The sequence below is a fragment of the Podarcis tiliguerta genome (assembly GCF_965153285.1).
Source record: "Podarcis tiliguerta genome assembly, chromosome: 3".
NCBI lineage: Eukaryota > Metazoa > Chordata > Lepidosauria > Squamata > Lacertidae > Podarcis > Podarcis tiliguerta.
The window spans coordinates 11,401,952-11,416,023 of record NC_139536.1 but is presented as its reverse complement, the minus strand read 5'-3'; the positions used below and the strand labels follow the sequence as shown (position 1 = coordinate 11,416,023).

Below are 14,072 nucleotides of genomic sequence, written 5' to 3'. Positions count from 1 at the left end.
CCGCCTTTCCTTTCTAAGGCTCATTTAAGAACCAATCACCTAAACACAAATGCACCTTATTTCAGAGGGATCGTGGCATTTGAGCAGTCGCCAGGCCAAAAGTTTATACTGTAATTAATAAATAGCTGAGAAAATGAGTGGGTCTGTTTCAAAACAGTGGAAAAGATAATAAATTAGTTGTATACCCATATTATCTATCTTTGAAAAGGCTATTTTATGTGAGACCGGACAGACAAGAATTAAATTATTCCAATTTAAAAAATAAACACCGAAATCACATTATTATTTAAATTAAGTGCATTATTTTATTCCAAGGTTATTTTAATGCTTTAGAACTTGGCATCAGCATACAGCCACTTGTTGCCTTGACACAGAAATAGAATGGGCTGGAAGACACAGTTCAATCATGATGGCAAATACACACTGGAGATTTTGGGGTGGGTAGGTGAAAATGCTATAGTGCGATAGCTTTTCAATTAGTCTTTATCTCTTCAGTGCAAAGCACGTGGTTAAGACACAGTCCAAAGCATTTCACAAGCAATGCAGAAAAGTCGAGATTAAAAGTGTAACTTTTGAGTTGTTTTGGCTATGGTACTGTCTGAAGATAAATGTAATCTGCCATGGGTGTTGGAAAAATTCTTTAGAGCTTGAAAATACCCACCCCATTGCTCTCTGGATCACAGACTGCAGCAGACCTGACAACAATTTTGTGTAGGCCTTTTGTGTAGTACTATTGACTCACTATTGGGGTCACGAAGAGGTGGACATGACTAAACAAAAACAACAAAGACTCACACCTTATAGTTTTGTGTTCAGAGAATGAGCACCCACACTCTGCCTAAAAAAAATTAATTTATATTTATAAATTGGCTCATTCATTCCTGAAAGACTGCTCTACAGGAGATTTGCTCTTCTCTCAGAAAAGGTTCGTTTTCTCTTTCCCTGTCTCATAATGTTACTTAAATTCCTGCCCTATGTGTCAATTAATTTTCCTAACCAACTTAATTCTGAATTCTGGCCTTTACAAATGTAAAGTCACCGCCAGATTTTCTTGTGCAACCTAAAAAGTGCACTAAGTTTTGCAGCTTTATGTTTTGCCAAGTGAAATTAAGTAGCTTTTCAACGTACCTCAGCTGAAGTACCTTTATTACTTTCTTCCAAGAACTGCTGCAGAGTAACCACTTCACTTCCAGGGGAGTCCGTTTTAATTCTGTGCGTTCCTTGTCTATCCATTGTTTCTGACATTTTAGGATGGAGCATGGGGCTAGACCTGGCATGGCTTTTCAAATACTGGATGGGACTGCTGCTGCTGCTGGACCATGCGTCATGCTCATGAAGCAGGCTAAATTCTCCACTGCTGTGGCTTTGTGGCCTGCTTTGGTTAGTAACTGTGCCTGCTTTAGGGATAAACAGTATTGTCATCTTTATTATGCACGCTATATTATTTTTAAACATTAACAATGCATTATTGGATGTTTTTCCTTTGTCACATTGAAGAAGCATTTGTCATAAGGTACTAAAAAACCTATGGGGAAGCCATATGAGAAATAAAGGTTAGTTCCCTTGCCTTACCTAATAAGGTTCTTCAATGTGACATGGCATGTTTCCAATTAAACACCACCACCAAATAACTTTGAATGTTTAATCTTTCTCAACAAAATGAGATCCCAGACATTAAATACGACTCAGTTCAGCAACAAAGTTGACATCCGCTACTATTTATGACATATGGCAAAAGGTAAAAATATAAAAGATGGAATGCAAATAATTTATTTTCAGACTGATCAAGAAATATTCTTCGAGAAAGGTTTCTTAAAAATGCATTCCGTCAAATGCCTGTATCAGTTTGTCATGACTTGGAGCAGAAACATCCCATTTTGCACAGAGTAAAGGTTGAAGAAATGCCAGTTCACATTGTTTCCTTAAACAGATACAAATCAACCAACTGGAAGCTGCCCTTTGTGTTATTTTGAATTATTATTATTTTGAAGAAAAACAAGCAGCATACACTATCAATGCTACTGAACTACATCATGCATTACTGCAAGGAATTGTTTATACTGGAAAATCACAAACATTTTAGAAGACCGATCCATATTTTCCACTGAGCAGATACTATCTAGAAATACAGTGAAATGAATTAAATGAAGTTTAAATAATCCCTTATAAGGCAGTGACTGCTAGAAATCTTCCAGTTTTGCCTTGCATACAACTGTTTTACAACAGAAGAGGAAACAGACCATCCTGTCAGGTGTATCTCAAAGCAGAGGACCAGAAAAAGCTGAGTGTTATCATTTGTCCCTTTGGTTCTACTCATTTGCAACACAACAGCATGAACTCCTCTCTAGAACTATCCATATATTTATTCTTAATTTGTAGGCAAGTGGCACTTTCATTTGAAGAAAACCAAAGAATACAGATTCACATCTGATTCAAGAGGTCTTATTCCAAGACATTTGCCTGGCAATGAGTTTACCACAACATGGTTAGTAAAAATGGCGTATGTGTCTTCTGCCCAGAATGTAATTTGCTGTTATATTAGAAATGTTGGTTTTCTGTCTAATATGACATTTGTTTGCAGGTTAAAGAAGAATTTGAAAGCATTATTCCTTTTTTGTTTTATGTGAGCTGCAAGGCATTGTAAAGTATCCGGATACACTACTACACTATATGGATGGATGAATATCTGCAATGTCCTGCATTAATTTACTTTTCCTAAATTAGACATGTGACCCACCTTATTCCAGAGCTTCATCTAAAAAGGAATGAAATGGTGAAAGGAAAGGAAAACATGCCCTGAATTCTCTCCCTCCCTGCCCTGGAAATGTGAGGAATGAAGCAGATGTGTCAATTTGCCTGGAAGCATACCTTTGACTTCATGGAGTGAGGCATTATTATTGCTATTGCTAGTGGATGTTCTGCCACTATCAAGGCTGGCTGGTCTGGAAGCTAAATGGAAAAAAACCAGTAGATCGCATGAAGCACATACCATAGCAGATGACACTGCGCCTACTACATTCTGATCACAGAATGATCTGAGGCAGGAAATCATGCACTACTGATATTGCACAAGCTGAACATGTCTCAAAGTGTGGATTCTGGCAGGTGGGAAAAGGTGGTGTCCCCAGGCAGCCCAAGACAGCACTTTAAGAAAGTACACTAGAAAAGCGAGCAGGTTAGCGAAAGAAGGAACAGAGAAACAAAATACATGTTTTGAATTGTATCAGGTTTATTGATGGGAATAACCAAGGTTTTAAAGAGAAATGGCACCAACATGCAGAAATCAGGTTGCGGTTAAGGCACTTACAAAAGATTTTGACATGGAATTCTGCACGTTACAGAAATGTCACCGACAGGAAGAGAAAGAACATCTGCGCAGGAATGTTCTTTACTCCTAACCAAAGCAGGCGCAGAAGCAGTGTTAAAGGGTTTTAGAGACTGCACTACTGTGATTCAAATTTAACGGAAGTATTTTACAGCTATGCCAAAATTTGATAGAGGAAAAATACATTTATTAATAAGATGAATTTTGAAAAGAAGATTTCATAAGCTGAAAGTTCTCACAATTGAACTCTAGAATACTCAGGACTGATGGAGAGGAGAGAAATTTGGGTCCTGTTCAGGTGCACTTCATACTGAATAGGTTTGTTCTGTTTAAGAGTGAAATCCGAGTGAAAGAAATGGAAAAGTTCCCATACAATTAGATGAGATGAGATGTAAGGAAAGAATACAAACATGCACACTTGCAACGCAGGTCATTTTCTATTTCTGGATAAACTTTACTAGCATTTCCGTAATAGGTCTGCTACTCCTTTAAAGCACAAATCTTACCATGAATTCTTGATCCTGTACTAGAATCATCACTAATTCCTTGTGGACTTACATCTTCAAAAGATGTAGCATCTAAAGGGGAAACAAGCACAATTTTGTTGCAGAAACAGACCTTTGAATTTATCATCTCTAAAACACAAGAAATGTTTATGGCTCATTGATCCCCACAAAAGTTTACAAATACAACTAGTTTCCCCATCCTAATATTCCACAAGTCTGCAAATCAAATATTCCAGTTATTTGCTGGAAAAGAATGTGAAATATGGAGCACAAACAGTTTCCAATAACGCTACGGTTACCAACACAACCACACCACAGCGTGAAAAGGTTCTACCTATACCTTTATTATTAAGCAACTGCTTGGATCTCAAGCCTGCAGCAGAGTTGACAGTTGCAAAGTTGATGGATGTAGTAGAGAAGGCCATAGATCCCAATTCTTTTCTCCTTTTACCCGTAGATATATCATCAGGACCCTCCAGATGCTCAGAACTACCTGTCCATTGTCCTCCTGCTAGGACCATGGACTGCACCAGGTCATTCATGGCTGGGATGCAAATGAAAGCAAATGAATCAGCATGGTTCAATGTTTTTTAAAAGTTTTATTTTGTACTGTAAAATGCTTCATTTACCTAAGCATCAAGGCATACTGAAAGCTACAGTCCACAAGTTTCTACATGTTAAAACATGCAATTGGCTGAATGAATGAAAAGTGTTAAAAAGCCAAAGCCTCCTTGTACAGATGATTTTATTGCTTTTTATTAGCTACAACCGCCATGCTTGTGCTGGAGTGCTATACAACAAATAAATATATGTTAGAAGCTCTGATATGTTTCGCAATGAAAAATGGAATGAACAGGGAAAGATGAGCAGAAGTGCTAATACAAAGTCAGTGTTGGCAATGATAAGGGGTCCTTCAGTGCAGGTTTTTGCAGGAATAATATTTATTGCATGACAATAGAGGAAAGTATTTAAAATAAAGGTGTCCTCTCCCAACTTTCCCAAGAGCATTTCACTGAAGAAATGACAAAGAATACCTGATTTCCCCACCCCGCTCCTTCAACTTAGAATGGTAAAACATTTCTAAGGAATAACAGGTCACCGTTTATTTATTTTTTTAAGCAAATGATTTTCTAGATTTGTACTGAGGTGTTTATAAAACTGATTACTAGGAGTGGAATTCAAAATGTGCAAATGCATTGAGTGCACTATATCTTTATAAATACACACACATAACACATATATGTTCATATAATTCCCAGAACTTGAACCTATAAATGTGTGTTCATTGTGTGTGTAGATAGATGTATGCATATTCCCTGGTCCTGAATGGGGTAACTGTGCCCCTGAAGGACCAGGTGCACAGCCTGGGAGTCATTTTGGACTCACAGCTGTCCATGGAGGCACAGGTTAAATCCGTGTCCAGGGCAGCTGTGTACCAGCTCCATCTGGTACGCAGGCTGAGACCCTATCTGCCTGCGGACTGCCTCGCCAGAGTGGTGCATGCTCTGGTTATCTCCCGCTTGGACTACTGCAATGCGCTCTACGTGGGGCTACCTTTGAAGGTGACCCGGAAACTACAACTAATCCAGAACGCAACAGCCAGACTGGTGACTGGGAGCGGCCGCCGAGACCATATAACACCGGTCTTGAAAGACCTACACTGGCTCCCAGTACGTTTCCGAGCACAATTCAAAGTGTTGGTGCTGACCTTTAAAGCCCTAAACAGCCTCGGTCCAGTATACCTGAAGGAGCGTCTCCACCCCCACCGTTCTACCCGGACACTGAGGTCCAGCACCAAGGGCCTTCTGGCGGTTCCCTCACTGTGAGAAGCCAAGTTACAGGGAAGCAGGCAGAGGGCCTTCTTGGTAGTGGCGCCCTCCCTGTGGAACGCCCTCCCACCAGATGTCAAAGAGAACAACAACTACCAGACTTTTAGAAGACATCTGAAGGCAGCCCTCTTTAGGGAAGCTTTTAATGTTTGATGTATCACAGTATTTTAATATTCTTTTGGAAGCCGCCCAGAGTGGCTGGGGAAACCCAGCCAGATGGGCGGGGTATAAATAATAAATTATTATATTCTTATTATATGAATACATATACATTTTTATACACCCCAAGAGTTATGTATAGTGAGTGCCAAGGTGTTTAGAAACATTGCTTCAGCTCCTTGTATTATAGCAGGACTTGCACTTTGCAAAATAGGAAAAACAGCGCAGTCCACGGAAAGGTTAGTGAAAGTAGTAATAGAAGCCAGTGTAGCCATTTAAAAAGAAGCTGAACTGTCATAAAGTCTTACACATGGAGCGACGGTAGAAGGCCTTCATTTTGTCTTTTTCCTTCGGTCTGTTCCTCAAAAAGGGCAGTCTTTTCAGTGCAACCACTTTTATGTCATAGCATAAGGAAAAACGGAAACGGGAAGATGAAAGAAAAAGGGGAGAAGAACAGATGGAAGTTAAATGTTGAAACTAAGGACAGAAATGAATGCTTGAGTTTCCGCTAGGTGCACTTTATTTACTAAAAGCTATTAATCTCATGTTGCTGAATGGCAATGGATATGAAGCCTTCACTGTGGAACTATCCAAGGAAACACTGGAAACCATGCCTGAGGAATATAAGGAACTTTCACAGTTCACAACTACTGGATGTCTTAAAAACCAAGCAAAAAAAAAAGATATAAAAAGAAGCCAAACCCAAACCCTGGCACAAAAATTATGGGCAAGGAGTCAAAAACCAGCAAGCAGGTTTCCTGAGATGGAAAGGTATACTGAAAAAAAAAAAAGTTCACTTGGTTTATCAAAGTATCTTTCAATAAGCACTACCTTCATTTCTTGCTACCAAGCAGTCATTGTATTTTTCACATTAATGACTTGTTTTAAATTGTATTAATGTGAACTCATCTTAGTCGATTTAACTTCCAAGAACAGCAGTATCTAACCTTTACCTCCTTTTACACACCATCTGAACATATGATCAATAAATTATTGGAATGGAGTGCAGAATACAGTAATATTCTGACTGATTACCACTTTAAATAAGAATTATTGGTTAAATGACATACCATACTGCTACTGGGGTGTGAAGTGGGGGAAGGCACCAAACAGAAAAATGACAGAACAAAGAAACAAACAGAACAGAACAGTGACAGTGCGGGAACATTAAAAATCAAACATGTAATAACTGCAGTGAGAATTTTAAATTGCATGTTACAGAAAGCTTTCACATGTTTGCTTGTGGCAGGGTTGAAACCCTATACAAGAAGACCTTGTAATAAAGCAAACATTTGCATTTCAATGTGGCATTATTACTAATCCAGTGCAAAAGAGGTAAGCCATGAGTGTACATACAAGCCGTTCATCTCAGTCAAGGAGTCATCCAGTATTATCTATGTATGTTCATTCATGAATAAGTTCCACTGTGATCAATGGTGTTTACTTGCACTAAAACAAGCTGAATGAGAAGACACGGATTTTCACTTACACATGACCTGTTTCCTCATCTGTGTGCTGTGCACATGTGAAGGAGCATTGCCACAGCATGCTTAGTGCAGTGTCCTAGAAGGCATGCCACAGGCTTTCTTCTCTGCTAAACCAGTTGACACCTTGTTTAGCAACTACAGGTGGAAATACATGTTTTCAACAAACATGTATTCCAAAACCCTTCTTTGCAGAGATAGCATGAATGCATTGTATAATATGATCATCTATGTGCATATGGTTAAGCCTTCCAGTGAATGCCAATCCCACCCCCTGCAAACGCCTCTGAGGTGGTTCCTCTTCAGCCAAACTCTTGATAACTGGCTAGGAGGGGTGATAATAGAAGCATTCAAAGATGTCCTAGAAGCAACTGGCTGGCTGAGGAGTTAAGTATCAGCCCAGCAGGGATCAGCAGTATAAAGGGAAACAAACATGTGATGGATATTCCATGCTTCCCCTGAAATGTGTAGTAAAGTATCATTTACAAGAGTAAAATATCAAATCAAAGTGTGTTACAATGGAAGGTTAACTTTTGTCACATTCAAATCTTTCTCCACAATTTTGGATAAAAAGCTCACCTTTTCGTTTTGTCTAAAAAGTAATGAAATGGAAACAGAGACTTGTGGCACCATAAAGAATAAAATATTTATTGTGGCATGAATCTCTGAGTCTTTAAAAGGTGCCACAACACTCTGTTGGTTTTGCTGCAACATACTGAAATGGTGCGCCCTGTGGAGGTGGAATAGAAGAATTTAAAATTTGTATACATATTTTGATTAAAAAAGGTTATCTGAGTCGTCTGAAAAAAGTTGCAAGAGAATTGTGGGAAGAGAAGGACTGCAAAAAGCACATAGAAAAATATATATTGGGCGAGTCAAAATAAATTCATATCTATTGAATACTCCTTCAGTTTTGATATCCAGGTTGTTCTCTTCCCTGTCCCTTCATCACGGAAGTAACTCCCACACATAGATTAGCTACTGCTGATAGCCATCATGAGTGGACAGCTCTGATTCCACTTGGCAGGAGTACTTTCACAATATCTTACAAAGAGAAAAGGGTCTAACTCAAGGTAAAGGCATGATCTTGCAGCAAATATGTTGCTGGCACCCAAACCACTGGATGTAAATGTATTAGCTACATTTTCACAAAATATGCAAATGATATATTTCTTATTCATAACAAAATTCTACGGAAACTGATGCTGAAGAAATGGTCCACAAATACAAATGATCAGATAGGTTTCTCTGTGTGAGGAAATGTAAGTTATGTGCTGATCAGATACAAGTAACACATCATAAAGGAAAAACATAAATAATTTTGGACATGTTTTCTAGTTCAGTAGCTACCTAATAATTACCAGTGAAAATATACTGAACACACACATAAACTGCAACCCACAAGTCAGTTATAAAATACAGTGGTACCCCGCAAGACAAATGCCTCGCAAGACGGAAAACCCGCTAGACGAAAGGGTTTTCCGTTTTTCGATGCGCTTCGCAGGACGAATTTCCCTATGGGCTTGCTTCGCAAGACGAAAATGTCTTGCGAGTCTTGAGATTTTTTTTCGCTCCCCGCCCCCTTTTTCTAAGCCGCTAAACCGCTAATAGCCTTTTAGCAGCTAATCCGCTAATCCCTTAAGCGTTTAATAGCCGCTAATAGCCGCTAAACCGCTAATAGCGCTAATCCACTAAGCCGCTAATAGGGTTGCTTCGCAAGATGAAAAAACCGCTAGACGAAGAGACTCGTAGAACGAATTAATTTCGTTTTGCGAGGCACCACTGTAGCATCCAAATTCATGTGGGTCTATGGTCTTAAATAGAAATTCTACTTTGTCTCTTGAACATAACTGATCCCAGTGCAAGAGGGAGGTTGAGCAATTAAATTTTTTTGTAACGATTGCACATTTACTGAGCATCAGGATACAAATTTGGAGGAATAAATTGATTAACTGAAGATGATCTGGGAAAAAGAAATGCAGCTGCCAGTGGATTTCCCAAGGGGATTTATCTCATGACAGAAAAAAGATTCCCTGCCGATCACAAACCTTTTGAAAGCAATAATATAAGGAATAGTTTTAACGACTATTCAGCAATTCTTCAATACTTAGCAATTCTTCAGACCTAACTAGCCTTCCTACCTGATAATGCTAATGGTGGGCGGGGGGGGGGGGGGGGGGACGCCACACTTTCTCCTCCAAATATACCTGACATTTGCTGCAATGTTTAAAAGTATCCCATCAGAATGGAAATTATCTGTGCAGCAATTGAACAACACATGCTGATTACTCTAGATCACTAAGAGCAAACAATCTTCTAGATTGTGAAAGTAAAAATCTTTGTAGTTAGGACAGCAATTGTGGACCAGATATCATGACAGGCAACTACTCAACTAATACGGGACCTAAATTAAGATGTAAAACGCTAGGCTAGTACAAAGGCTGGTCAAAGTCTTCTCTTCCACAGAATCAGTTTCTCTCCTCTTTTAGGTCGCACAGCAAATGTAATCTTCAATCATTAGTAGATCAGTAATGAATCAAAACTGTAAAAACAATTACTCAACTAATGATTTAAACATACTATGAAGCAGAACGTAATTTCTAATGTTTGTTCAGAAATCTATATAATCAAAGCACGCATCATTTGGGATTTGATTCTTTTCCAGCCTGATCAAACGGAGGAATGTTTACACACATTTGGATACCATGTAAAAACATCAAAGACATTCATTTAAAAAACAACACCGTGTCTGCCACTCGGTCTTATTGTTCTAACAGATCTTATTTTCAAGATTCCCCCAGAACAGGTTTAGGGGGCATGCAGTGCTTCTAGTACAAGTGGACATAAATATCTCACTTGATGCTATGCTATATTCCATGTTGAATTCTACTGTAAATATTTGCTTTGATATGGCACTCAAAAACAAGAATATGATTACTTAAGGTTCAAAATTCTATTCCAAAGCAACGTTGGTACAATGAAATGCTGTTAACGATAAAGTGTCACACACCCTGTGTCAGCACAGCCTGGCATACCAGTGAATTGATAGCAGAATGTGATGAAAAGGTATGGGTTAAAAGGAGTGGGAGAAGAGCTATTACAGAGCTGGACCTCTTGCTTCAAGAGTATATATAATGGATGCAGGTACTCTCATGAACCTGCTGACCAGAGCTATGCATGACACTGAAGCTTTGCAAGGCAGATCGATACAGCACAGTCCCCCTTCCATGCAGTATGCCCATAAACATGCAGAAACACACAATCAATTCATCAGCAGTATGAAGATGCTGATAAGGAAGCATGTTACAGGGAACTCTTCACACGCCAAGAGTAGAAATGTAATAAGTGGGTGAAAAGAAACAGTACAGAAAAGAGCAATGGTTATGGGTAAAGAAAGGGTGCCAATTTCACCTCTACGGTCAGCTCAGACCCAATTTTTCACTGTCAGTAAATATTGCACCCCTGAAACACATTAAAGAGCATTCCTCTGCTGTAGAGCTTGATTCTCCATTCTTGAGCCTACAGGAACATGAGCAAAATACTTTTAAGCAAACTTCCTCCATGGGTATTTTGAACCTTTTCACCGCATGACAGGAAGTACTGCATGACACACTACCCCTTACAAAAATTAAGCAATTTACTCACTGCTGCTTTTCTTAGCCCCCACGGTCTGACCATCTTCCAGGGAATTTGAGCCCACCGAGGAACTATCTTGACTGTCCTGATGTGGCAGCTGAAGAAATCCTTCACTAGATTCTGAGCGGGTTGGTGTCAGAGTTAGAGACTTGAGGCGTTCTCGGTTAATATCCTTCTTTGATTTTATCAGTTTCCTCATTTTTAGAGTAATCCAATTACCTCTCCTTTTGGAGAAATGAAGAGAAATGCTACATTTAGAACAAATTCTTGCAAATATTTCAAAACAATGAAGTTTCTCTCTTTAAGTAACAAACACTGGCACATTTCTGGCAAAGAAAGAGGGAGAGAAATATGTGGTCATGCATTACCTTCTTGGAGGAGACGGTTCATAAAATTTATACTGATCCATAATCTTTTCTTCCAATTTCTCTTTTTGTCTTCTCAATTCATTGAGCTTGTCACTGTGAGGAAAAGATAATTGACATGTTAGAAGGCATGTATGTTTCTAAAAGATGTTTTTCCTTTGTGTCAATGTGCCTCAGGGACTTTTTAGGACATGTGTGTTTAAATGCAGTTTGCATTGCATCAGGGCAGTTTGCATCAACATTTTGCCAGAACTCAAGTCACAATTATTTTATTTTTTGGAAAATATGGGCACTATGTAGAATGAGAGAAGGTGTTAGAATAATGTGCTGGGCATATGACAGGATGTTTCTATACACATGTCACTCACAGGAACACAAGAAGCTGCCTTATACAACATCAGACCATTACATCCATGTAGCACAGGACTGGCAGCAGCTTTCCAGGATATCCAGAGGAGATTCTCCTAGCCCTATCTGGAAAAACTAGGAATTGAACCTGGTACCTTCTTTATGCATTCTAACACTGAGCTACACCGCTGTCTTCTCTCCATTACAGAAGGTCACACTCCCCTTATTTTAGACGGGAACACTGGACGTTTGCCGTGAAGGTTCCTTCTGGTTTGGTTGAATAATAGGTTAGGAAAGCAGGAGGAAGGCAGGGATTAAGTCACCTAGATTTCAGTTGTAGGTCTGGTGCTCTGAGATGCTTTCCCAGTTGTCTTGCTTGCTATAAAGCACGGGGAAATGTGATCTCAGGTGCCTGGGAAAGAATTACAAACCAAGGATGGAAACGCTCCACCCCACATTAGGCCTAGCACAATCTGGAAGATGGTACTGTAAGGGCCAGAGACTAGGAAATCTTTTCTCTAGCCACTATCCCCATGCCATGCATAAGTTTATAAATGTCTATTTTTCTCGCATTTTCTCGAAACAGTCCCAAATCATACAATCCTTCCTCACAGGGGCATTCCTCCATCCCTTTTATACCTTCAGCAAATGCATGCTGCAGCACAGCTATCTTGAAGGATTGCTCCTTAAAAAAAACCTGCCAACATAAGGAGGAAACAGGTGGCTTATAATTTCCCCTAAGAAATCCCACTGCTCTTCTGATTCTAGCAGTTCAACATCATTCCACAGTAAGCTTTATTTCACAAGGAACAATATTGATTAAAATCCAACTACGAATGAACATTTTCATCTGTTGTTAATGGAATGTGCTGATTAACATTTCCATGATTTATTTCTATTTGAACAACCAACTGCAGTTACGTTGGGTGCAACTAGTTCACCGTTTTTGATACCCACATATACTGCCTTTGTTCAACGTGGAACAGATCTTTGCTTTCCATATTCTGCTCTAATAACGTTCTGTTTTGCAGCATTAATGTCTGTATCTGATCCAGCAGGTGTCTGTTTTCTTCTTCCAAATTTCCTTTTAGCTGGCTAAGCAACTGTTGAAATGTACAAAACACAATATTTTAGTGTATGCAGTCTGCCCAACTTTCTGTTTATAAAGTACAAAAGAAAATGAAGTCAAGAAGACAAGTCAAATAGTAGAGACAGCAATAGTTCAGTCACCAGAGCATGAAACTCTTAAATCTTGGGGTCATGGGTTCAAGCTCTGCTATAGATAAATGATTCCTGCATTACAGGAGGCTGGAGTAGATGACCCTCATGGTCCCTTCCAACTCTACAATTCTATGATTCTATTATCTGGTTTTTGTAAATAATTGTAAATTGCCTTTCTTCCAATTGAGGAGAGCAATCTGCAGCTTCTGTTAAGGTCCTAGTATCCACTGTTCAAGCCAATAAGAAAGGGAGCAGAATAAGTCTGGCTCTCTTCAGGATATCTCATACCTCTTCCTTGAATCTTCAGCTTTTGTTTAAATGCAAAAATGTTATTCTCTCTTTATGTATGAAACAGACAGAAAGAAAACCATGAATTCAATATTTGGAATTATGGAGTAAGAATCAAACTTTTTGCTTTCATATCAATGAGTGCAAAGAGACTAGGTTGATTGATATAAGAGGATACATGCAGTCTTAAAGCAACTTTTCAGAACACCTCCACTAATTCCTTAATAAAATCACTAGAACAACTCCAGAATAAGCAGAACGACTGACCTAAGTTTGTTCCTAACATGATACAAAGACAGCTTCAAAACTATTAAGATATATTACTAAATTCAACTATTACAACCATTACAGAAAACTCATAAAGATAAACACATTACTGCAGAAATCTAAAAAAGCCTCTTTTGTCATGAATAAACAGGGCTATAATAAAATGTTACTGAAGAAATGCAAACTCATTACCTCACACTGATTATTCAGTTTTGTATACGTAATATCCAGCTGTTGGTACTGCTCTTTGAGTTTGGAAAATTCAGCTTCCAGCCTTGTTTGTTCCAGTTTAGAACTGTTCAGTAATGTTTTCAAATTCTTATGATCCATTTGGAGAATTTCATTTTCTTTCAAAAGCTGGGTATATGTATGATTCAATCTGTAATTATAAATGGACAGAAAACAAATTAAAGTAAGTTTTCACAAAATTAACAATTAAACAAGTGTCTGCACAGTTATATCATATACTCACATTTAATTAAAGAGAGATTTACATTATCATAATGCATGTAGCAGTATCTTATAACCAATTTCTATGAGCATACTGTAGAGTTATTGTTTTTTTCTTATTCTAACCTATTAAGGGTTTCTAACTTTGGTGCATTGTGTTTAAGATCAGAATAAATGCAAAATATAGTTGGCAC

The 14,072-nt window shown here is 38.6% G+C and overlaps 1 protein-coding gene across 5 annotated transcripts in view; it reads right to left on the bottom strand.

Moving 5' to 3' along the window:
- CCDC88A (coiled-coil domain containing 88A) overlaps positions 1 to 14,072 on the bottom strand; it is a 79,213-nt gene that overhangs the window by 10,807 nt on the left and 54,334 nt on the right. For 2 of the 5 annotated variants that reach the window (XM_083432418.1, XM_083432416.1), the window contains exons 22-30: positions 13,621 to 13,807; positions 12,610 to 12,755; positions 11,308 to 11,400; positions 10,949 to 11,163; positions 6,128 to 6,211; positions 4,172 to 4,375; positions 3,832 to 3,903; positions 2,869 to 2,949; positions 1,129 to 1,397 (exon numbers count right to left, since the gene is read on the bottom strand). In XM_083432418.1, the coding sequence (XP_083288544.1) occupies positions 1,129 to 1,397; positions 2,869 to 2,949; positions 3,832 to 3,903; positions 4,172 to 4,375; positions 6,128 to 6,211; positions 10,949 to 11,163; positions 11,308 to 11,400; positions 12,610 to 12,755; positions 13,621 to 13,807 (1,351 nt within the window). Of the gene's footprint in view, positions 1 to 1,128; positions 1,398 to 2,868; positions 2,950 to 3,209; positions 3,651 to 3,831; positions 3,904 to 4,171; positions 4,376 to 6,127; positions 6,212 to 10,948; positions 11,164 to 11,307; positions 11,401 to 12,609; positions 12,756 to 13,620; positions 13,808 to 14,072 lie in introns of those variants that run through there. The other 3 variants (XM_083432419.1, XM_083432417.1, XM_083432420.1) reach the window with 2 other exon arrangements.